Source organism: Mercenaria mercenaria, chromosome 5 (genome assembly GCF_021730395.1).
Source record: "Mercenaria mercenaria strain notata chromosome 5, MADL_Memer_1, whole genome shotgun sequence".
NCBI lineage: Eukaryota > Metazoa > Mollusca > Bivalvia > Venerida > Veneridae > Mercenaria > Mercenaria mercenaria.
Window position 1 is genome coordinate 35,106,257 of NC_069365.1, and position 26,261 is coordinate 35,132,517.

The 26,261-nt window shown below is 38.3% G+C and overlaps 1 protein-coding gene across 1 annotated transcript in view; it reads right to left on the minus strand.

The window, feature by feature from the left end:
- LOC123556794 (small ubiquitin-related modifier 3-like) overlaps positions 1-23,657 on the minus strand; it is a 32,361-nt gene extending 8,704 nt beyond the window's left edge. The window contains exons 1-3 of the mRNA XM_045347774.2: positions 23,500-23,657; positions 801-929; positions 109-180 (exon numbers count right to left, since the gene is read on the minus strand). Coding sequence (XP_045203709.1) covers positions 109-180; positions 801-929; positions 23,500-23,526 — 228 coding nt within the window. The 5' untranslated portion in view covers positions 23,527-23,657. The remainder of the gene's footprint in view (positions 1-108; positions 181-800; positions 930-23,499) is intronic.
- Between the last annotated feature and the right edge of the window lie 2,604 nt (positions 23,658-26,261).

Below are 26,261 nucleotides of genomic sequence, written 5' to 3' on the forward strand. Positions count from 1 at the left end.
TACTGTGATTCATCCTCCATTATTTTGGTCCTTCAAAGTTTTGACGTTTAGATTGCCAGTCACAAATATAAAACAATCTGAACGTCGAATTATTTTGACTATACTCACCCCATGAGGTGTATCTGTTTCATTTATAGGATTACCATCAAACCTAAACCTGACAACACCAAGTTTAAGACCCTGAAAAAACATAGGATAAATCTATTTAATAAATCTAATAAAAAAGCTTTAGACTGGAGAAAAAAGAATAAACTGCTGAACACAAGTTGGCAATTTGTTGAAATTCTGTAACAGGCTATTCTAAAATCACTAATGCCCCAAATGAGACCTACAGAAGGCTAATGGGTATGTCATCTTGTATGAACATGTAACATTTTACCAAATTAAACAAGAGCACCGCCTACGGGTGCCATCGCTCATCTGCAAGTGCTGGACAATATGTAAGAAAAGAGTTATAGTTCAGATTTTCCAAGTACAAAAGGGCCATAATTCTGACAAAATGCATATCAGAGTTATGGGTCTTGGCCTACATGATCAAGTGATGACAATACCATGTACTTTTTTTTAAAATCAGACAAGCTAATAAAAAACATCAGGTGTTATCTACTGACAAGCAACTATCCTATCTTTAATTATTAAGCAAGAACTACCGGTAGTCACTTTGACCTACTGATCCCAAAAACAACATCTTCTGACCACAGTCAAATCATTAAGTTTGACAAATGTATATCAATATTTCATAAAGTTGTGTAATCACTTGAATCAACAATACATTTTTTATTAATAAAAATTGTTCTTACAGCTCTATCACAGTATGCTGACATGAGTTTGCGGAGAGGTGTGTTCCTTTTGATCTTGAAATGTACAACACTACCATCTTGTCCTGTAACTTTGAGATTTATATGTTCTGTTTCATTCTTGACATCGTCCTGTATTTGGAAACAACAAACATCAAAATGAAATAAATAAGATTATATAGCACTACCCAGATCAGTTTGTCTGCATGGACACATAAACATTAAAAACCTTTAATCTATAGAGTGGATTTGTTTGTTTGATATGTGTTACTTGTGAACATGAAACAGTTGTTTCACAGTTTGTTTGATATGTGTGAACACGAAACAGTTCATTACAAAGAGATACTTGTAACTCTGTGAGAAAGCAACCAATTTCAAGCTTGTCAAATTTAACGACTTACAGTCTACACCAGACATCCCAACTCTCCCGATCCGATCGGGTTTCTCCCGATTCTGGTTGTAAAACCCGATCACCCCGATCAGAAGTCTCAATCTCCCGATTAAAACAAAACAAAACAAAACAACATAAACACACAAAAAATATGAAATAATCCACTTCTTTGCGCCTATCTGATACTGTATCACTACTGACGAGTCTGTAAACAACAGCTTTCAGATATTTTCGCACCTTATTCTACCCGTGCTGATATTGTTTATTACACGATTTAACAAAGCAGGTGTTGATTAATGTGTCACAGTTGAAATTAAAATCCAGACATTAGATATCTAATTAAATTCAATCAAATTTAGATTAGAAATTATACTGGCTTTAGCTTTTTCTGTAACTTTTTGAAATCGAAAGTAGATGGTCGCCGAGTCAACCTGCTAGGTTTTAAAAAACATTTCTCTTAAAATCATTTTGATAAGAGGAAATGTCATGGTAAATTTTAATATCACTTACTATCAAATGCTGTTAAACTGTCTTTGCATCATAACAATTTGTCAAACACATCCTTTTAACTGGAGTTTTAGGCAAATCTACGAAAGTGTAACAATACCCGGACATTCAATTTTGGATAACAGGATAAAGTATTTGAGCCAGGGGTTTTAAATACTGGTTGACAGGGATGAGAATCAAACAGTAAATTTTCTATTGCTTGAACTTTTATTCTTTTAGCTATATACATTTTGTTTTTACAGTTCTAACAGCTGTACTGTTTGTCATGTAAAATTCACCTGGGTAAGTCTTCTTTCCAACAAAAGAAATAAAAGTGCAGGTTTAATTCTCAGTGGTGTTTTGAATTTAGACATAGTGCTTAAAGTGCCATAACTATTTAATTTTGCACAGAAGGCTTCATGTATTATTGTTCCAAAACATTAAAAATGCATGAATAATAAGATATAGACAAGTGGATTTTTTTAAGACTAGTGATTTTATAAGGGCAAATAAGTTTATATTATCATTAGATTTGTTAAAAGCTTCGTTATCATGAACATTATTACCGCGGTATAAAATCTCCCACTTGAACACCTCAATCTCCCACTTTGGGAAGCAAAAACTCCCACTTGGCATTCAGAAAAAGTTGGGATGTCTGGTCTACACTGTTTAAGCGAACCCCTTGAATTAAAAAAGACTGACTTGAACAACAAAGTTTCATCCCATCAAATGCAATTTTCTGTATAAATTATCTGAATTAAACCACTCTGTGTCTAATGCCACAAGCCACCATACTTTTCCTGTCATTTATTTCCCTTCTGTCTATACTAAATGGCTTTCCGGGCAGTCCTTTAACCATAATATCATTGAGGACATTCCCTCGAAGTAAATTACTGTGTTCAACTATTGTCATAATAACACCAGGGTTCTCATCAGGATTTTGTTATAGCTGAGCTCTATGGAATTATAGCCGGTGTAACAGCCCAGTTTTTCCCCCAGTCAGTTCTTTCCCCGGGAAAAAACTGACTAGTCAATTCTTTCCCCCGGGGAAAAAACTGACTGGTCAGTTTCTTCCCCCCCTAGTCAGTTTTTTCCCCCCTTGGAATTAGTTTTCTGAAAGGGGAAGAAACTGACTAGTCAGTTCTTTCCCTCTAGTCAAGTTTTCCCTTCAAGTACTGGTTTCTTTCGGTATTGTTATTAAGGATACAAGTGTCTATTTATTTTCCATTTAAATTTCAGATGAAATAGGTATTGTTTTTCATTTGAATAAACCTATACGTTTCTTTTTTTGTAACTTTTAATCAATGTTGTTTTTTTTGGCAAATCAAATTTTTTAACTTCTGTTTGATTGCCATTACAATTCAATATCTGTCAAGTGCGGGAAAGAAATTGAACGGTCTGTTCTTTTCCCCCTAGCATATACTTTTTTCTAACCTGTTAAGTGGGAGAAGAAATTGACTGGTCAGGTCTTTCTCCCCTGCCAGTACTTTACCTATCAGGAGGGGGAAGAAATTGACTGGTTAATTCTTTCCCCCCTAGCCTGTACTTGACCTGTCAGGTGGGGGAAGAAATTGACCGGTCAGTTCTTTCCCCTCTAGCCAGTTCTTGACCTGTCAGGTGGGGGAAGAAATTGACCAGTCAGTTCTTTCCCCCCTAGCCTGTACTTTATCTTCAGGTGGGGGAAGAAATTGACCAGTCAGTTCTTTCCCCCCTAGCCAGTCATGGCTCTGTTAAGTGGGGGAAGAAACTGACTGGTCAGTCCTTTCCCCACTAGCCAGTAATTTACCTATCAGGAGGGGGAAGAAATTGACCAGTCAGTTCTTTCCCCCCAGCCAGTTTTTGGCCTGTCAGGTGGGGGAAGAAATTGACTGGTCAGTTCTTTCTCCCCAAGCCAGTACTTGACCTGTCAGGTGGGGGAAGAAATTGACCAGTCAGTTCTTTCCCCCTAGCCTGTACTTGACCTCTCAGATGGGGGAAGAAATTGACCGGTCAGTTCTTTCCCCCCTAGCCAGTACTTGACCTGTCAGGTGGGGGAAGAAATTGACCAGTCAGTTCTTTCCCCCTAGCCTGTACTTGACCTCTCAGATGGGGGAAGAAATTGACCGGTCAGTTCTTTCCCCCCTAGCCAGTTCTTGACCTGTCAGGTGGGGGAAGAAATTGACCGGTCAGTTCTTTCCCCCCTAGGCAGTTCTTGACCTGTCAGGTGGGGGAAGAAATTGACCGGTCAGTTATTTCCCCCCTAGCCAGTTCTTGACCTGTCAGGTGGGGGAAGAAATTGACCGGTCAGTTCTTTCCCCCTAGCCTGTACTTGACCTGTCAGGTGGGGGAAGAAATTGACCGGTCAGTTCTTTCCCCAATAGCCAGTACTTTCCCTGTCAGGAGGGGGAAGAAATCGACTGGTTAGTTCTTTCCCCCCAGCCTGTACTTGACCTGTCAGGTGTGGAAGAAATTGACCGGTCAGTTCTTTCCCCCCTAGCCAGTACTTTACCTGTCAGTTCTTTCCCCCTAGTCAAGTTTTCCATTCAAGTACTGGTTTCTTTCGATATTGTTATTAGGGATACAAGTGTCTATTCATTTTCCATTTAAATTTCAGATGAAATAGGTATTGTTTTTCATTTGAATAAACCTATATGTTTCTTTTTTTTGTAACTTTTAATCAATGTTGTTTTTTTTGGAAAATCAAATTTTTTAACTTCTGTTTGATTGCCATTACAATTCAATATCTGTCAAGTGCGGGAAAGAAATTGAACGGTCTGTTCTTTTCCCCCTAGCATATACTTTTTTCTAACCTGTTAAGTGGGAGAAGAAATTGACTGGTCAGGTCTTTCTCCCCTAGCCAGTACTTTACCCAGTTCTTGACCTGTCAGGTGGGGGAAGAAATTGACTGGTCAGTTCTTTCCCCACTAGCCTGTACTTTATCTTCAGGTGGGGGAAGAAATTAACCAGTCATTTCTTTCCCCCCTAGCCAGTACTGGCTCTGTTAAGTGGGGGAAGAAACTGACTGGTCAGTCCTTTCCCCCCCTAGCCAGTAATTTACCTATCAGGAGGGGGAAGAAATTGACCAGTCAGTTCTTTCCCCCCTAGCCAGTTTTTGGCCAGTCAGGTGGGGGAAGAAATTGACTGGTCAGTTCTTTCCCCCCTAGCCTGTACTTGACCTATCAGGTGGGGGAAGAAATTGACCAGTCAGTTCTTTCCCCCCTAGACTGTACTTGACCTATCAGACGGGGGAAGAAATTGACTGGTCAGTTCTTTCCCCCCTAGCCTGTACTTGACCTATCAGGTGGGGGAAGAAATTGACCAGTCAGTTCTTTCCCCCCTCGCCTGTACTTGACCTATCAGGTGGGGGAAGAAATTGACTGGTCAGTTCTTTCCCCCCTAGCCAGTACTTTACCTTCAGGTGGGGGAAGAAATTGACCAGTCAGTTCTTTCCCCCCTAGCCAGTCATGGCTCTGTTAGGTGGGGGAAGAAATTGACCGGTCAGTTCTTTCCCCACTAGCCAGTACTTTCCCTGTCAGGAGGGGGAAGAAATTGACTGGTTAGTTCTTTCCCCCCCACCCCCAGCCTGTACTTGACCTGTAAGGTGTGGAATAAATTGACCGGTCAGTTTTTTCCCCCCTAGCCAGTACTTGACCTGTCAGGTGGGGGAAGAAACTGACTGGTCAGTTCATTCGCCACTAGCCAGTTTTTGACCTGTCAGGTTGGGGAAGAAATTGACCAGTCAGTTCTTTCCCCTCTAGCCTGTACTTGACCTATCAGGTGGGGGAAGATATTGACTGGTCAGTTCTTTCCCCCCTAGCCTGTACTTTATCTTCAGGTGGGGGAAGAAACTGACCAGTCAGTTCTTTCCCCCCTCGCCAGTCATGGCTCTGTTAGGTGGGGGAAGAAACTGACTGGTCAGTCCTTTCCCCCCTAGCCAGTAATTTACCTATCAGGAGGGGGAAGAAATTGACCAGTCAGTTTATTCCCCCCTAGCCAGTTCTTGGCCTGTCAGGTGGGGGAAGAAATTGGCCGCTCAGTTCTTTCCCCCCTAGCCAGTTCTTGACCTGTCAGGTGGGGGAAGAAATTGACTGGTCAGTTCTTTCCCCCCTAGCCTGTACTTGACCTATCAGGTAGGAGAAGAAATTGACCAGTCAGTTCTTTCCCCCCTAGCCAGTCATGGCTCTGTTCGGTGGGGGAAGAAATTGACCGGTCAGTTCTTTCCCCCCTAGCCTGTACTTGACCTGTCAGGTGGGGGAAGAAATTGACCGGTCAGTTCTTTCCCCACTAGCCAGTACTTTACCTGTCAGGAGGGGGAAGAAATCGACTGGTTATTCTTTCCCCCCCAGCCTGTACTTCACCTGTCAGGTGTGGAATAAATTGACCGGTCAGTTCTTTCCCCCCTAGCCTGTACTTTACCTTCAGGTGGGGGAAGAAATTGACCAGTCAGTTCTTTCCCCCCTAGCCAGTCATGGCTCTGTTAGGTGGGGGAAGAAACTGACTGGTCAGTTCTTTCGCCCCTAGCCAGTTTTTGACCTGTCAGGTTGGGGAAGAAATTGACCAGTCAGTTCTTTCCCCCCTAGCCTGTACTTGACCTATCAGGTGGGGGAAGAAATCGACTGGTTAGTTCTTTCCCCCCCCCCCCCCCCCCCAGCCTGTACTTGACCTGTCAGGTGTGGAATAAATTGACCGGTCAGTTTTTTCCCCCCTAGCCAGTACTTGACCTGTCAGGTGGGGGAAGAAATTGACTGGTCAGTTCATTCGCCACTAGCCAGTTTTTGACCTGTCAGGTTGGGGAAGAAATTGACCAGTCAGTTCTTTCCCCTCTAGCCTGTACTTTACCTATCAGGTGGGGGAAGAAATTGACTGGTCAGTTCTTTCCCCTCTAGCCTGTACTTGACCTATCAGGTGGGGGAAGATATTGACTGGTCAGTTCTTTCCCCCCTAGCCTGTACTTGACCTATCAGGTGGGGGAAGAAATTGACCAGTCAGTTCTTTCCCCCCTAGCCTGTACTTTATCTTCAGGTAGGAGAAGAAATTGACTGGTCAGTTCTTTCCCCCCTAGCCAGTCAAGGCTCTGTTAGGTGGGGGAAGAAACTGACTGGTCAGTCCTTTCCCCTCTAGCCAGTAATTTACCTATCAGGAGGGGGAAGAAATTGACCAGTCAGTTCTTCCCCCCCCCCCCCCCCCCCCCCTGCCAGTACTTGACCTGTCAGGTGGGGGAAAGAACTGACCGGACAATTTCTTCCCCCACCTGACAGGTCAAGTACAGGCTAGGGGGGAAAGAACTGACTGGTCAATTTCTTCCCCCACCTGACAGGTCAAGTACTGGCTAGGGGGGAAAGAACTGACCGGTCAATTTCTTCCCCCACCTGACAGGTCAAGTACAGGCTAGGGGGGAAAGAACTGACCGGTCAGTTTCTTCCCCCACCTGACAGGTCAAGTACTGGCTAGGGGGGAAAGAACTGACCGGTCAGTTTCTTCCCCCACCTGACAGGTCAAGTACTGGCTAGGGGGGAAAGAACTGACCAGTCAATTTATTCCCCCACCTAATAGGTCAAGTACTGGCAATGGGGGAAAGAACTGACTGGTCAATTTCTTCCCCCACCTGACAGGTCGAAAACTGGGAGGGTGGGGGAAAGAACTGACCGGTCAATTTCTTCTCCCACCTGACAGGTCGAAAACTAGGAGGGGGGTGGGGGAAAGAACTGACCGGTCAGTTTTTTCCCACACCAGACAGGTCAAGTACTGGGGGGAAAGAACTGACTGGTAAGTTTCTTCTCCAACTTAATAGCCTATGCAAAAATGGCTCGGGGGAAATAACTGACCTGTCAATTTCTTCTCCCTCATGACAAGTCAAGGACTGGCTATGGGGAAAGAACTGACAGGTTAATTTCTTCCCCTGTCCAATAAGTCATGTATTGTATTGGCAAGTGGTGGGGCGGGGGAAGAACTAACCAGTCAATTAACTTCGCCCACCTGACTGGTCAATTACTGGCTAGGTGGGACGAGAACTGACCAGAAGTGATTTCCTTACCTTAGAAGAAATTGAAACAGGAAAAAGGCCAGCAATTGGAAAGAATATTTAACAGAAATTGAAGTAAGTTCATTTTTAAACATTTCTTAATTTACACAAAATATGAAACCTATTTCTTATTTTATATGGAATTTAAATGAAAACAGACTATTGGAAATAAAAAAGCAGTCTAGTTAAAAGTAACCAAGAATAACCAGTTCCAATTCACTAACAGGGGAAATAATTGACTAGCTAGGAAAAAGGGGGGAAAGAATTGACTAGTTAGTTTTTTCCCCCCATAAGAATGATCAAAAGTAACCAGTTGCAATTGGGGGGGAAAAAATTGACTAGGGGGGGAAAGAACTGACTAGTCAGTATTTTCCCCGGGGAAGAAACTGACCAGTCAGTTCTTTCCCCCGGGGAAGAAACTGACTAGTCAGTTCTTTCCCCGGGGAAAAAACTGACTGGGGAAAAAACTGACCGTTACACCGGGAACACTTTTTAGCGGATTATTGCGATAAGCATATTATTCATTTAAGTAAACTGAGACAGGGTTTTTTCTAGCTAATTTGGGAACATAGCCTATACCCCCAAAATTGGGAATTTTGACGCGTAAATGTTCCAAATTGGGAAATATTTAGTCCCATAGGATAAAGTAAGGATGTGTTTAAAGACATTTCTCATACACTTATTTCACATTTTAGAACATCTCTGACATACTTCCATTACAAAATTGTCCATAATTTGGTCAATTTTTGATGACTTTTTTTTCACAATGTAGATTGGGAATTTTTGCACTCATTTTGGGAAAAAAAACCATACTTTTTGGCATTGGGAATATAGCCGAATAACGGCTATAAAAACGGCCGAAAAAAAACCCTGTGAGATGATGAATTATAACAATGATATGAAACAGCTGCTTATGAAAATGAAACATATATTAACATATTTATCAAAGGTAGCTTCAATAAACAAGAGGGCCATGAAGGCCCTCTGATTTTTTTCAGTTTTGGGGGAAGGGGGTCAGTGCCCTTTGGAGGGGGAAAAATTCGACGAAAAACTAAGAAAAGGAGAATTTTCATTTGTGTTGAAATAAACTATAGTTTCAAGTTTATTGATAAATTCAGGGCCCATAACAGCATCTGACAGGACATATAACAAAATGTAGCATATCAATACCAGATAACCAAATAAATTTTTCAAATGTGGAGGATAAGACATCCATTAGACTACCAAAATTTACAACTGACATTAGGTCCCTTCTTAAACAAATCGGTGAGTGGCTGTTTTTTTATTTCTGTCAAAGTCTGACATTTGCAGTCACTGTTACATTTCAATTTTGACCTGTCACAATAAAAACAAACTGTAAAAAACAATGTATGCGCTGGACTAGTCCCTTTACCAAAGCATAAAATCAAACCCTGACTGACTAGAAGATGGGTGGTTTTCAAAATAATGAAGCTTTTTCTTCTCTCTCACCTTACTTTAATTCAGTTTAGTTTTAGAATGTGTTTTGGAGCAAATTATATCCAAATCAATGTAGTCAATAAATGTGTGCAATTTTATCTTGATGGCTCAAGCAGTTTAAAAGTTATATTAAATTATATAGCTAATTTTGTCCCCTGTGCACCCAAAAAAGTGTGACATTTTACATGAAGTATAGTTTTCAACTGTGGCTTACTTTTTAAAACCATGCTTTATTGTTACAGCTTTGACCTTTTTATGTAACTTAAACTCTGCACATTTAAATAAAATACTTATTTTCATTTACCTACATCTTACTGTTACCAATATTTCATATCTTGTGAAGGAACCCCCTTCACAAAAATAGTGAAAAAAAAATACTAAATTTAAATGTTGAACACTACAATTTCATAACCCTATTACTTTTCTAAAGTCTTAATGTTTTTCTAAGATCTTTATCCTTTCAGCTGTGAAGACACAGTATGATTTTTTTCTTTAATAAATCAACTATCTCAGAAACTTGATGGGTGTCTATACACCTAAAATTGTCCCCTGTGCACCTTTTCAGTTGTTAAGTGTCAGATTTCTTTTATTCTTTAAATAAAATGGGATTTTACTTTATTTTCCTTGGAAGGGAGTTTCAACAGATACAAAAGCAGTGTTCAACTTCACATATTACTGACTGTTAAACATTCACAGAGCCAAAAGTGATGTCCCCTGTGCACCCTTTTTTGACATATATCAATTATCATAGCATTACTGTAATTTGTGGTGGCAGTTCTATATTCTTAGCAGTGTGAATGCAAAATTTAGACATTACTTGATAATTTAGCATTATATAAGAAACCCTGGACAATTTAAAATTCATTGTTTGCATTTTTTTCTGAAGTTGCCAATTTTTAAGTTTAAAAGTGGAAACATCAATTTTATTGCTTCTTAAGCTCTTAAGTTTACCTAAATATGTAATGTTCACTAGTAAATATTGTGTAGTTCAAAGAATTTTACTTACCATGAACATATTCTATGAATAAATATTTTGATACAATTTGTCCCCTGTGCACCATTTTTAGTAACATTATAAAGTATGTATAAATTTTACTATTCCATTTTATCATGCATGGCATTTTGTCATTTTTCTACTATGAATAAGCATTGCATGTAAACTAAATGATTTCAATGTGTTAGTTATGTATAAAGTCACTTTTTTTTCATTTAAAGCATTACATTCTGTTGAATTTTCATGTTTTTGTAGGGAAAAAAAAGAATTTTGTAGTTATTTTGTGGAATAAACTAATTTTTTAATAGTATTTGTCTAAAGTTGATTACCATTAGTCTTTTTATGAATAGAAAACTAATAATGGATGAATATTACACTGATCTTCAGTATGTGTCCCCTGTGCATCTGTAAAATAACTCAATTTTGAGTTGGCAATTCTACAAATTAGAATTACTGGACATTCTTGAAATTTGGCATGTGGTTTATAAACATGCAAAGTGTGAGAAAAAAATAGGTTTTATAATTATATGTTAGTTATTTTGCATTCAGCAATAACTTTTCTAGGTAAAGTTTTATTTTAATGTCAGATTTGTGCAGAAATGGTGATTTTAAAAACCAATGTCCACAAACATATGATTAAATAAGTTTCAAACCATAAACATACACCCATTACTTATCATTTATGTTGAAAAAATTACTGTTATACATATTTCCTTGTCATAAAACCATGCAACATTTATCACCCATCTTACTGGAAATTCACTGAACTTTCGAATTAAAGGCTGAAATATTTTTTGATTGGGATTTCTCAACACTTTCCTAAAGTTATTTCCTTCAAATATGAAGTATTTGCTATCATAAAAAATAGGTGACCACCAGAAGAAATAAGTTTGAATTTTCCACCCCTATGTCACACTTTTGCTTCATTATTTTGAAAACCACCCAGATGGAAAACTCAACACTACCCGACCAAACAAATAGAATGCAAATCATTTACAGACTAACATTCAACAGCGTTGTTGTGCAGAATAATAAAGCGCTTCGATGATTCTGATTTATCAAGGGAAGTTACTCCAACCAGTGTCGATGTAAACAAAACGCGAGGTCCCGCGGTGAACTGTTTTCTATATGAAAATAAATAAAAAGGACTAGTGAATTATGATTTAATTGATTGGAATTTTTTTTTTATTTTCGGAGGGGAATTTTAGGCATCGGAAAGGGGAAAAAAATATACTATTTAGAGGGGGGAATGGGGCCGAATTTCGCCAAATATTTTGGTGAAAAAAAAACAAAAAAACACTGGCCCTGTATCGCTCACCTGATCTATTGACCTAAAGATCATCAAGATTAACATTCTGACCAAGTTTCATTAAGATATGGTCATAAATGTTGTGTCTAAAGTGTTAACTAGTTTTCCGCTGATTTGACCCGGTGACCTAGTTTTTGACCCCACATGACCCAGATTCGAACTTGACCTAAACATCATCAAGATTAACATTCTAAGTTTCATGAAGATAAAGTTATAAATGTGGCCTCTGGAGTGTTAACAAGCTTTTCCTTTGATCTGACCCAGTAACCTACTTTTTGACCTCACCTGACCCAGATTAAAACTTGACCTATAGATCATCAATATTAACATTCTGACCAAGTTTCATTAAGATATGATCATAAATGTGGCCTCTACAGTTTTAACTTGCTTTTCCTTTGATTTGACCTGGTGACCTAGTTTTTTATCCTACATGACCCAGATTCAAACTGGATCTTGAGACCATCAAGATAAACATTCTGACCAAGATTCATGAAGATACAGTCATAAATGTGGCCTCTACAGTGTTAAAAAGCTTTTCCTTTGATTTGACCTGGTGACCTAGTTTTTGACCCAAGATGACCAAATATCGAACTTGTTCAAGATTTTATTGAGGGTAACATTCTGACCAAGTTTCAATAAGATTAGGCCAAAATTGTGACCTCTAGAGTGTTAACAAGCTTTTCCTTTGATTTGACCTGGTGACCTAGTTTTTGAACCCAGATGACCCAATATCAAATTCGTACAAGATTTAATTGTGAGTAACAATCTGACCAAGTTTCATTAAGATTGGGCCAAAATTGTGAACTCTAGTGTGTTAACAAGCTTTTCCTTTGATTTGACCTGGTGACCTAGTTTTTGACCCCAGATGACCCAATATCGAACTCATCCAAGATTTTATTGAGGGTAACATTCTGACCAAGTTTCATTAAGATTGGGCCAAAATTGTGACCTCTAGAGTATTAACAGTCAAACTGTTGACGACGGACGAACGACAGACGGACACAGGGCGATCACAAAAGCTCACCTTTGAGCACGAGCTAAAAATCAAAGTGAGAATCATTATTTAATATTTTATATTTGATTTTCTTTGAAGTTGGGTTTAAAAGAAAATATGCATTGTGATTTTTTTCTTGCATTAATTGTTTTTACAGAAACATAGCCATTTTGTGAGGAAATAATGTTGATCTATATGGTCCTTACAGTGTCAAACACAATCTATTTTTTAAACCTACCAATAATTCTGTTTTCGTGTTTTAGTTGAATCTGCAGCTCATTTCATGAAGGAACATTTAAAGTTAAGTAAAAGAAATTTAATCAAATTATTGATGCTTTCGACCTTCTCTGACACTGTGTATTGACTTATCCGAATTAGTGTCACCTGAAATACCCTACAGTTTCGGGTACGAATTTTCCCGATTTTCACTAATAGCAGTTGCAATTTTGCAAGTTCTTTTATTGAAACAGCCTAGCTACTATTTGCTGGATATGGAAAATACAATATTAATGGTTCGGCATGTTCTACCAGCGTCCGTTTTATTTGGTTGCAACAGAACAGATTCGTCAATTTCTGCCGACAGGTTTCGTTTTAAATTATGCCAAAATTGATTACATTCAACACCAAAATCTGTCTGATATATACAAGTATTTGAACCCAATTTAGTGGCTGGTTATGTTTACAGGTGATAAGAATTTAAATGCATCAGGGATCACTTTTGGCAGCGATTTTGCAATATTTTTGCGATATATTCTCGCGGTTTTTACTAGCATAAATTTTGCTCAAATGCGATTAAAAATCACACCCGCGCGCCCGTGAATCTTTTGCCGAAATTGCGACTTTTCGCTGCAATGCGGACTTGCCGATACTTGCTGATCGTTTGACGTTTATTAGGCGCTTGAATTTTGCTTTTATCTCCATGGAGCTTCTGGTGATAATGATTACCAGGGAAAAATCACCCATTTTCGCGAAGTGTCAAAATGCCACCGAAGAGGAAATTGAAGCGTTTTGAAGGCAAAACTTGGCTTACATTCGCCGGACAAGTAGCGGTGAGAATAGCAACAAGGTGGAGTAACCCCTGGTGAAGTCCCTTCATGAAAAAAACGCTGAACGCTCGAAATTCCAAACAAAATGTTTGTAATTGAGGGCGAGGGTAGCGTCATAAATTTATGAGTTTGACTTCAAAGCTGTTCTGGCCAAATGGAAGTGTATCAGATCCAGAAAGATTAAAGATTAAGTAAAACTCAAAGTTAATTCCTTACTGAAAGGAAAAATGCATGTGGACCCTGCACTCGCCTACAATTTTCATCAACTACTCGGGCACAGAATTTTGAGTTATGTTAAAAGTGTCTCTGAAAGGAACTGTTGTTTATTTACAAAGATAAATTGTTCTTACAAATAAACAGATGTGTTTTTTTCAGTGTAATAAAGGCTGTTCACCAATATAAAATCTCATAAAAAGAAAAAATCCCATTCATTTTGTCAAAATCTCATTGGTTCAAGGCAAATGGGAATTAATCTCATAAAGGTATCTGCCAAAAGTGATCCCTGTGCATACAGGGCTTTCGGTAGGTTCTGAAACTCGAGAGTCATTGACTCTTCAGCCTAAATTTTCAAGGGTCAAAATCAGATTTTCAAGAGTCAAGATCAGCTTTTCAGGGGTCAAGCTACATGTATTCTGTTATTAATGCAACTCCCACAGACATTATCTACAGCATGCCCAGTCACGCAGAATCCTGCGTTTTTCACGCAGAAAACACGATGTGCACGCAAATTTTTCGATGGCCGTGCGTGCAGGTACGCATATTTGTTGTGGCCGGCAAATAAACGAATTCGGCTCAAAAATTGGTGGTCGCTAACCTAAAAATCGGGAAACGCTTGCTTTTGAACAGAAAACCAATAAGCTTCCAGCGGCAAACATCTGCGCGATCTAGATTACTCCAATACGTCACTATCAAAATGGCGAAGCAGACGAGCATGAAAAACTTCATTCTGGGTGGAAATAAGCGTAAGTTGTCGAAGATCACATTCCCAAACGAAAGTATCTTGGTTATTTTGCGTCTATGTAAACTATTCATCGTTGTTAGCAAAGTCTAACGCATATCAAACGCCGGGGGGCTGTGTTCCGCTTCAGTCATGTGGAAAGGTTGTGCGAGTGTCAGCTGACTTGTCATGTGACCAGTTTACATTATTTTTGGACCGAGCCGATTTTTGTGCATTTGTTAAAATTGAAATTGATCATGCCATGTATGCTTCGTGTCTTTGCTTCATGCCTGTCAGTTCATTTTAACAACGACGAGACAGTGATTGTTCCTTGGTCCTATTCCTATAAATTAGACATTTTGAATTTCATAGTTACAAATCTGACATATACCAAAACTGAATTTCAGATCCACTGTTTACGTCTAAATCATGTTTGGACTACCTTGGTCTATCATGGAAGGAGCTTGATTATTGATAATAAAATCTGAATCTATTGTTTTGTTTGTTTTCGTAAATTAGGTTTTATCATTTGCAGGGTCTACTGATGATAGCCCAGACCCAAGTCCTTCTGGGGGCAGTCAAACACAGCTAATGGATAAGCCAGCTAAGGGTGATAAGCCAAAGTCTACCAGTAAGCCTAAAAACTGGCAGGAGGGCTGGTTGCAAGAATTCTCTTGGTTGAGAAAAGATGACAATAATTTAATGTACTGTATGTTTTGCGAGAAATTGAGTGGAACAAATAATACTTTTGTTAATGGTTGCAAAAATTACCAGCATTCAACATTAATGAGACACATGGAACTAAAGGATCATATCAAAGCCAAAGAAGCAATGCTACAGAAAGAATACATGGCGGTAGCTAAAAAATGTGTAAAGGAGAAGACACTCCCAGTGTTAGAGGCCCAGATTCGAACAGCATTGTTTATTGCTGAACATAACATGTCCAACCGTAAATTTCTAAATCTAATTGATTTGCAACTTGATAACGGTGCTTCAGTGTTTACTGACAAAGGCGGCATTTATACTAATAATCAAGCGGCATCGATGTTTCAAAAGTATGTAGCAAATGTTCTGACGGATACGGTTGTGGTCAGACTGAAAAACAGTCCTTTTATTGGTATAATGCTTGACGAAAGTCTTGACATAGCTGTTAACAAAAAACTGGTATTGTTTTGCAAGATCTTACATGACAGAACTGTTAAAGTAGAGTTTTGTGCCAATGTTACTATAAATGATGGAAAAGCAGAGACTGTCTATAATTGTATAATTAACTTTCTTCAGGAAAATGGTATTGATGTTGCTAAAGTGTCTGGTTTGGGCAGTGATGGGGCATCAGTAATGATGGGGAGATTAAATGGGGTTGGTGTCCGCATGAAAAGTGTTAATCCAAGAATTGTGCACATTTGGTGTGCAGCGCACAGACTAGCTTTAGTTACATTTTGGGCTGCAAAAAAGCTGCCTTACCTTAAAGTCGTAAATGAAACATTGATTAATATTTACAATTTTTATCAGTACTCAGCTCCTCGCTACCAAAAGCTTAAAGAACTTCAAAGAATTATGAAGAAAAATGTTAAGCGTTTCAGAAAGCCAACCCAAGTACGCTGGCTTTCATTGTGTGAGGCTATCGACTGTGTACACGACTCATTCTCTTGTTTAGTTTTGGGTCTTGAACATGAAATTTCAACTAATCCAAGGGGGGATGGGTCCCAGAAAGCTAGAGGCATCTTAAAGAGGATACGAAATTTCAAATTTGTGTCTGTTCTTAGCCTTCTAAGGGACATTCTGCAAGAGCTAAATAGGGTTTCAAAACTGTTTCAGGCAGATACTTTGGACATAGCTGCATTGAAAACAAACATTCAGGCTCTAAAGCAAACTGTAAGATCATATGCAGATGATGACCCTTTCTATGCTGAACAGGCAATTGAGCAGATAGAAGAGGGGTCTCAGTTTCAAGGGATCCACATCTCAACCAATCTGTTGCTAAGGTGTCATTATGTTGGCATCAGGAAAAAATTGTCACAAAACCTGATAAGTGAACTTGAAACAAGATTTCCTTTGCAGGAGATGTCTATTTTGAATGATCTGAACAATCTTTTTAATCCAAAGCTCCTTACGGTAGGCAACGCTCTTGCAGAACATGCCTTAGATAGCTTACAGAGATGTATTGACTTCTATGGTAATGGCCCAGTACCACTTGTGAATGCAAATGAACTGAGGCGCTCATTTCGTCAATTTAAAAATGTGATGAATGAAAACCGAGACTTGGGTTTGACAGAATTTTGTATCAAGGTTATATATGACTACAAAGAGGCTTATCCGGATTTTGCAACATTAGCTTCAGTTTTATGTACATTGCCTTTGACCTCAGTGCCACGTGAAAGGGGGTTTTCACTACAAAATAGGCATCATACAGCAAGTTCCTGCAGGCGTACTGTTGATAACGTGCAGAACAGAATGCTCATCGAGTACTATTGTAAGCAAATGCCTAAGCCAGAGAAAAATCTTATCATATCAAAAGCTGCTGAAGCATTTAGGCCTTAGACATTCGAAATAGTTAAATACTGTTCTTTATGCCTTAGCAGCTATGTTATAGTTAACAGGCTAGGCCTATATAAATACAGTATGACTGGGTTTACTGAATAAATACTGTAAACATTATCAAATATCTGTTGTTTTTAGTTTTCATACCAGTACATATGTTCATGTTTTGGGAAAATTCAGTGTACCCAGATTTTTTAAGCTTGTACCCACTTTTTCCAAGAGTTGTGGGTACAGGTACCCACTTTTTAAAAATCCTGTGGGCATGCTGATCTAAAACTAGTACATTAGTCATAACAGATTTTCTTAATTAAGCAATTCATATTTTAGTTGTCTTATTTTGCACATTGCCTAAAAGTGGGTGGGGTTTAGTGCTTTGCATGCTTTTATTATCAGAAATTCTTCTAAATAAGAGCTACTTCGGCAACAGTGATCATATTTTTCGTAAATGCAGACGTTTTATTGGCTTTTTATTCAGATTGTACTCGAAAAATCTTGTAAGAAATGATAACAAGAGCACCGCCTTGCGGGTGCTGACGCTCATCTGATTTTTTTTTTGTGTAATAGAAATATTGTCCTACCCATGATTTTCTAAGTCTAAAAAGGGGCATCATTCTTGCAAAAAGCAGGATAGAGTTATGTTTCTTGATGTTCAGTGTCCACTTATGATGGTGAAAAACTGTTGCAAGTTTTAAAGCAATAGCTTTGATAGTTTATGAGGAAAGTTGACTTAAACATAATACTCAACCAAGAAAATGATTTTCTAAGTCCAAAAGGGGCAATAATTATTGCAAAAAGCAGGATGGAGTTATGTTGCTTGTTGTACAGGGTCAGATTATGATGGTGAACAAGTGTTGCAAGTTTCAAAGCAATAGCTTTGATAGTTTAAGAGAAAAAGTTGACCTAAACATAAAACTTAACCAAGAAATCTGATATTTTCTAAGTCCAAAAGGGGACATAAATCTTGCAAAAAGCAGGATGGAGTTATGTTTCTTGCTGTACAGGGTCAACTTATGATGGTGAAGAAGTGTTGCAAGTTTTAAAGCAATAGCTTTGACAGTTTAGGAGAAAAGCTGACCTAAACATAAAACTTAACCAAGAAAACTAATTTTCTAAGTCCAAAAGGGGCAATAATTCTTGCAAAAAGCAAGATGGAGTTATGTTTCTTGATGTACAGGGTCTGCTTATGATGGTGAACAAGTATTCCAAGTTTCAAAGCAATAGCTTTGGTAGTTTAGGAGAAAAGTTGACCTAAACATAAAACTTAACCAAGAAATCTGATATTTTCTAAGTACAAAAGGGGCCATAAATCTTGCAAAAATCAAGATGGAGTTATGTTTCTTGCTATACAGAGTCAGCTTATGATGGTGAACAAGTATTCCAAGTTTCAAAGCAATAGCTTTGATAGTTTAGGAGAAAAGCTGACCTAAACATAAAACTTAACCAGGCAACGCCGACGCAGACGCCGACAACCGCTCAAGTGATGACAATAACTCATCATTTTTTTTCAAAAAATCAGATGAGCTAAAAATGTCTGAAAATGGCGGTCTCGAAAACGCGTGACAAATACGGAAAACGAAAGTAACATTTGAAATTCTTGAAAATATAACTGTTTTAAATTTCATCATCATACCACGTATAATTTCTGCTTATTTAATTTGTTTTGGCCCAAACAAAGCCTCGGCAATGATAATAAATTTGCTATAGACTGTGACGGCCGACCGGCTCATGTAATCGTATCGAGCGCACAAAATAATTAACAAGTGGTACAAACACGATAATCTAAGGCTGCATTGTTTATCAATTAACTTTTACACATTGATCAATAAACACCTTTGATAATGACAAGGCATATTGTACTAAATACAAATCGCGAGATAATCACGTGTCATTTGGCGCGTGGCGTGACTGACATCTTTTCGGTAGCTAATTAACATACGACGCTCCGCCTACTGCCAAATTTCCACTTGTGCCGACGAACAATATTGAAATTCACTGGGATTTTGATTGACAGGGGGCAGAACTATCGAACTTGAGACGCATCAAAGTAAATTTCCGCGAGTCAAGCCGACGCATGTGGCGTAATTTATGCGGGTCAAATACGAGATTTTCTCGATTTTCGCGGGTCAAAACCCGGAACCTCGGGTCAACCGAACGCCCTGTGCATACATGAAAATTTATAGCCGGGCGCCAAGATATTTAAGCCAGGCGCAGCATAACCCTGAACACCTGTCCAGATAAATATGACAAGACACAAAGGAACAGTACTGTTCCAGTACTAATAGTAATAAAGGCTTTTAGGTATAAAACTAAGCATGATCTAATCATGAGTAACATAATCTGAATTCCCATTCAGTGATTCAGACATTCCTATATTTTTCACGTAAATGTACAGAAGTTGACATACCTCCCTACATAGTTCAACTAATTTGACAAAATCCTAGGAAATATTGAGTTATTTTTCTTATGGGCAATATTTTCACTTGCGTTGAACACTCGAAAGACCAAAATAGTGGAGGAAATTTCCGATGAAATTGTCATGGCTGCCAATTTGGGTATAAATGCTGGTTTTGATGCAAATATGAGATAAATTCAAATAAAACTTACATGTATCAAAAGGGGATTCAGTTCCTCATTGATCTATGTAAAAATTATCAAATAATCTCCAAAATTATGAATTTTCTGGCGATTTAAACCTATGTATGTACTGTACACGATTATCGTTTAACGCGACTACACGGCAATGTGCGCAAGCGATAAAACCAAAAACTTTACACAACGTGTAATGTGATTTATCATCCATTATTTTGGTTCTTCAAAGTTTTGACGGTTACTGGTTAGATTGCCCATCACAAATATAAAACAATCTGAACGTCAAATTATTTTGACTACTCCCTACACGTTACAAGAACCCATTTGGTCTCGGTCATCAACAATCCGTTGGGCTTCTACATTCAAGGAGCCCAGGCTCTGCTCACGAGCCCTGGTTTGACAGTCAGTGTTACCGCACATGTTCAACCACTACTCCATGCAAGTATCAAAGTATGAACATCTCAATATAACAGCTTTGATTTTGACACACTGGCCAAAAACATTATGAACAGTAGTGTATCGGCACGTCAACATTAAATTGCCCCTATTGGATGTACGCATGTACTGAGCATACTATATATACTCGACATCACTAATCTCGCGTCATCACTAATTTCGCGGTATGTGAGTTTTGCTACTTGTGTGGTGTTTACATGTCAAAGTTTGTGACCTATTTTACGCATGCTAGCGAAAAAACGTTCTTCCCTGCAGTTACCGTGCTAAATATCTATTAATATTTATTAAAAACGTATTTTGCACAGCTATAGCAAAAAAATCAAAAACATCCATAAATTAAGCAAATATTTGCAATATTAACAAGTTTGTCTACCATCTGTTCAGCATTTGTCCTCATTAATTATGCAAATTAAGTCCCACCCATAGGTTAGAGAACACCAAATTTAAGTAACATACCCAGCAAGGCAAAAAATGAATGAAAAATCAGTATTGAGTGTAACATCAAAACCTCTAAACTAGACGGGATTTTAAGGGGAATGGGGGCCTCGCGACCATCCCATCAAAATACACCCATGATACTAAGCAGTGAATTGGAACATGTTAGATAAGTATCCAGGTTTTTTTTTTACGACTGGGGGAAGAGGCCCCAGCCTGTCATTGGGGGAAGAAAATAGCGCGCGACAAGCAGTTTTGGGGGATTTTTTCACTCAGCGGGGAATTTACAATTATGCATAATAAACACTTTAAACTATGTTTTTATTACATATTCTTGCAACTTTTAGCAACTATACACACTGTCACTTAGCAATAGATGGACTTGCACTAATGTTCACTTATCATTGTAACAAGGTGGGTGGGGAGAGTTGAAATGCTCAAATCATTGAATATTTAAAGGTCACATGCTTTCACAAAAAATGCTTTAAAATAAAAGTTGCTCTTGCAAGAGTCATCATATTATTATTAAATGCATACTTTTGTTGACTTTTTATTTCAATTGTACTAAAAAATCTTGTAAGAAAGGATAAAAATGTCCGAAAATCACGATCGCGAAAACATGTGACAAATATGAAAAAACGAAAGCAAACATTAAAAATTCTTGATAAAATACCCGTTTTAAATTTCATCTTTTCACCAGAACTACTCCATACTTAAAATATCTGATTACTTAAAACATCTATATTTTATTTTGCTCTAGCAAAATACGTCGGCAAAGATAATAAATTTGCGTAACGGCCGACCAGCTTATTTAATCGAATCAAGCACATAAAATAATTATTTTAAATTAACAACACCGCTAATTAACAAGAGGTACAAACACGATAATCTGACGCTGCATTGTTTATCAATCATCTATATTACATACTGATGATAACCACGTGTCAGTCGGCGCGTGGCGTGATTGACATCTGTCAGTAGCTAATTAACATACGACGCTCCGCCTACTGCCATACTTACGCTGGTGTCGACAAACAGTATGAAGTTCACTGGGATTTTGATTGACAAGGGGCAGAGCTTTCGGACTCGTTACGCATCAAAGAGTATTACCGCGAGACAAGCAGACGCACACGGCATATTATGTGCGGGTCAGATACGAGTTTTTATCGATTTTCGCTTGTCAAAACCGAAACCTCGGGTCCACTGAACAATCTTCTAACATTTTTCTACTATTTCTAAAGGTTTTCACACCCATTGAAAATTGTGAAAGACCGTCTGCAATTGTGAACGGGTCATATTCAGGAAAATCGCTGGGAGTAATCTCCATTGCTTTGTTTACGATTTTGGAGGGGGGAATTTCGGACGTAGGGGAATTTAAACTGCGGTGGGGGAAATCCTTGGCTGTGGGGGAAATCCTCGGCTGGGGGATGAGGCCGATATTCAGCCTCTGCTATAGAATAAAAAAAAACCTGGTATCAGATAGAAAATATTCAGTAACAGTACAATTCTAAGGCTCCGAAACATTATGACCACGCCCGCGACCTTGTGGTTTGCTTGCAAAATTATCTGGTGTGTCCACTGCCCAGAGAATAATTTCGATACTGTGATGCCATTGTAAACAGATGATATAAAACGTTCAAGTTGGCGTTTAATTAGTTTTGAGTGTTCCTGTTAGTTTAACTTTGATAGCTTTTCAATGTTTGAGTAATATTTAGTGCTTTTTAACCTTTGATAGTTTGATTGACACAATTGTTGACCTATACCGCGAAATTAGTGATGGCTGACTATTGATGTTCTAAGTAACACATTGATGTTTCTTCGATGATATCTGATTTATTTTCACACAGTTGCATATGACATGAAATATTACGGTAAAGAAAAGAAATACTCTGTTGTGTTGTTTCTTATTTCATGTTGTTACCTCAAATGTTAAGTACCGCGACATTACAGATGGACGGTATACTGACTAAAGGCTAGGGTTAGGTTTTACATAGGTTTAATAGCGAGCATAGCTCGCGAGCAATTGCGCAAAGCGCAATTGCGAGCGCGTAGCTCGACATACGGCAATGTGTAGGCGAATATAACAAAGGTGTGCCGAATGGGCCAAAGTGATGTAGCTGAAAAATTTTCCTCTCGTCTGAGCGCCGCCATTTTGGGTGCCGCCATTTTGTTCTACTTCCGTTAAAGTCGGGAGAATTGTTGTTTTTTTTTTAAATTTTATATTTGAGTTACAATCTCTATGTTCATTAGGTGTCTTTATTTTTAAAAAAGTTATGTTATGGAAATAATTTCAATTTTGCTTTTATTTTACAAAGTGCGTGTCCCTAGAGGACAGGTGCTCACAGGAAATGCTTTGTTGGCAGTGAATACAGAACTTCATTTGATTGCTGAATATTATCCATCACTCAAAAATAATGCAAGAAAGATTTCCAGTTGGTAGAAAAAATATGATTTTCTTTTAAAAGATCAAGCATTGGCCAGAAAATGGGATAAAATATCATAAATAAGCATAAAGCCATAAGAACGCCACAAACCGGTAATGACGTCACCGTGACACCGGCTTTCCATAAATTTTGCAACGTATGATATTCGCTGTTACAGGTATAATGACACTAATTTTTTGTTTCTTTTCATCAAGTGGATAGGTTCTCGGAATTGTTTTAAGCAGTGAATAGTTTCTTTGCCGCTACGCTCGCTCAGAGGCTTTGCCTTTTTCATATTAGTATACGTTCAATGCGTGCGCACACTCAATGCCGGCAATTTAATGACAACCTGTATCAGCATGGCCTATCCCCACCCAAATACTGGAACAGAAATTCTGTTAAACAAAAAGAAAAAAATGAACACACATCTAAATAGAAATAACTATCAACTCTAACACAAATGTGCCAAATAACATCTAACATCGACATATCACAGGCAAACAATACGACAAAATTCAGTCACGCTAAAAACAACAGGAGAGCCGGCAAACCATTTGTGCCATCATTTTATTTCCTTTCGGATTTCAAGATGTTCATAGGCGACTGTTTATTTGAGTCTGCAGATAATTCAGATATGTTTACCTTCTTTTGTTGGTTATCTTCAGACATTTTTTTTTCTGACACGAATTACTTCACTTTTGAAAAAAACGTGTGGCGGTCTCTCTCTTGTAAAATGGCGCACAAAGAAAGAGCACTGCGTTTGTATACAATTTGTAACGACTATTTTCATTGGTTTAGATATAATCTTGACCTTTCATGACCGTAGAGTAGAATTTTATCTTTTAATTTTAAATTGTTAATAGGAATTCGTACAAACATTGAATAATAACAGATTTCACAAAAAAACTTAACAAGGTATCGATGAAAAGAAAATAAATCTAAACATTTTAAGAACAGTCAGTGCCCGAATGCATTTTGGCGCCATATTCAAACTTAGGAGTTCGAGTCAACTCGCACCTTCTTTATCTCGGACCAGAATTTGGTCTACTCGTACGGGATAAGTAAACCCGTACCTGCTGTTTTTTTTTAATTTGAATTCAATATTCTTTTTCACTTTGTTTTCGTTAATTTTCACAAAATAAGTCTCTTACACAAAACAAAGAAGTATAAAATAACTCTTTGCACAAAATAAGTATAAAGTGCGCCTATTAAATTTGCAGATGACACTGCAATAGCCAGGCTACATGTCACTTACCTCTGCCACATAATCAAATACCCTCCGAAATGACCTTAAAACATTTAAAAAGTGGGAGTTGGACTGGAATATGGGTTCAATCCCGCCAAATGTCAAGTTATCCGCGTCACAAGAAGGAAACATCATATCCCCCTCACATTACTACCTGCATAATACACACCTCAGCAAAATACTTTGGTGTGATTATCTCAAACGATCTCTCGTGGGACGCCCACATAAATAGGTCAACCAAAAAGGCAAATCAAACTCTAGGTTTCCTCTGCAGGAATATAAAGGTCAACTCCAAACCGCTCAAGTCCATGGTATATCAGACCCTCGTCTGACCACAGCTCCGAAGTCTGGTCTCCACACACACCAACCCAAATAGACCAAACAGAAGCGGTCCGAAGACGGACAGTGCTTTGGTCTATGTCCGACTTTGGCCGCACCTCCAGTGTCGCTGACATATGCGATACAGTCTAAAATGGCGCAACGACTCCCGACTCTCTTTATGTATAAAATCTCAAACCAACTGGTTGCAATCCCTATGGAAGATTATCTCATCCCCCTAACAAGGCAATCATGCTATTATCATCCACTGTCTTACAGGTTAATCTCTGCAATCACTGACTACTACAAATACTCATTTTCCCCCCTGCAGGATGTAGTCCTATGGAATAATCTTCCACCTGGCATCCCCTTCCTTCCAACCCTTTAGCAGTTCAATGCCGCTGTTGGCAACATTGAACATACTTCACCATAACTCTGCTCTTCACCCCTGTTTTTATCTTTAAAATCACTAACAAATTTTCCTTTCCCTTTTATTTGGCCTAATTTTCTTTTATTTTCTACTAACAATCTTTGTGGCTTGACGCGCAAGGAAATGTCTACGTCCCTGTAAAGGGTTAGACAGTAATGGAAGATGGACGGACGGACGGACGGACGGAGTTACTGATTTCTTGATAAAAATATCATATCTCCAGATTTTGGCTAAAACCGATCTTTCTTTAAAATTGAAGTTTGGTCATATTATGAGCATTAGAGTATGAGTTTTTGTTTCTAAACTATCTTAAAATGCCAAATCAAGGGGAAAAAAGATGCCCGAAGTGTGAATCGAACCCGGGCCACCGCGGCAATAAAACTTTTCCTGCGGTCTTAACCAATACACCACGATCAGAAATACGTATTTAACGGTCATTAAATATAGATATTAATAATTAATGCAGTTTACCTCGGGTAAAACTCTTTTCAAATTTCAATGTAAAAATAAGTCACTGAAAAAAGCAACTAATTCTCATGTGTTTCCATAACATATAATCTGTCAGTAATTAAGTTTAAAGCTTTGTTAAGAATTATTGCATTAATTTCATGATACCTAAATTTTTCTCTTTTTTGTTGTCGTACGATCTTTAACATCAGAATTTGAATGACCTTGGGGGTAATGAATTTATCATTTAGTCAGGCAGTACCTGCTATTTTTTTTGGTGAGTATGCTATGAAACCTCCTTACAATATTTATCTAATTCCCACCATTTGAATTTCATTTGTAATCAAGTTAACTAGAAGGAAATTAGGCACTGAATCATGGAGGCAATTTTGATCCTTCTGCGGAATGCCGAAGTTTTCAACGATCCAGACTCTTCCCCACCCTGAAAATAAATTTCGCCGTTCGTTTGAAAAGTAGGCATCATGCGCTTCCGCAAGCATGCTGTAATTTGCGAACTGATTAATTATTGAAAATAAAACTCAGCTGAATTTTCAAATGATCGGAAACCTGTCTTGTTCGATTACCGAGGATATTTGTTTGTGTAACTGTAAGACAGAAATATCATTCACTAAATCCTGTGCTCACAAGTGAAATTTAATCTTACATTCCTTTTACTTCATGCCTTTTCAAACGTTTGAGAGTATCAGACCACGATTTTTCCTCAATTCATAACGGCCTTCCAGAAATCGAAACATGCATATCTAAACACATACTTTCTAAAGAATCAATAAATAAATAGTGATACGGTTCACGTGATATGACCATGGAGTGGCGGAAGAAAAGCGTTCTTTCTTCAATTAGTTGCCTCTTAAACCTTTTAAGGTGCATCACTCATACTTAAAGCATCATTTTATGAACAGAACAGAACAAGAGGAACAAAATACTCATTACATAGTGTTAGAT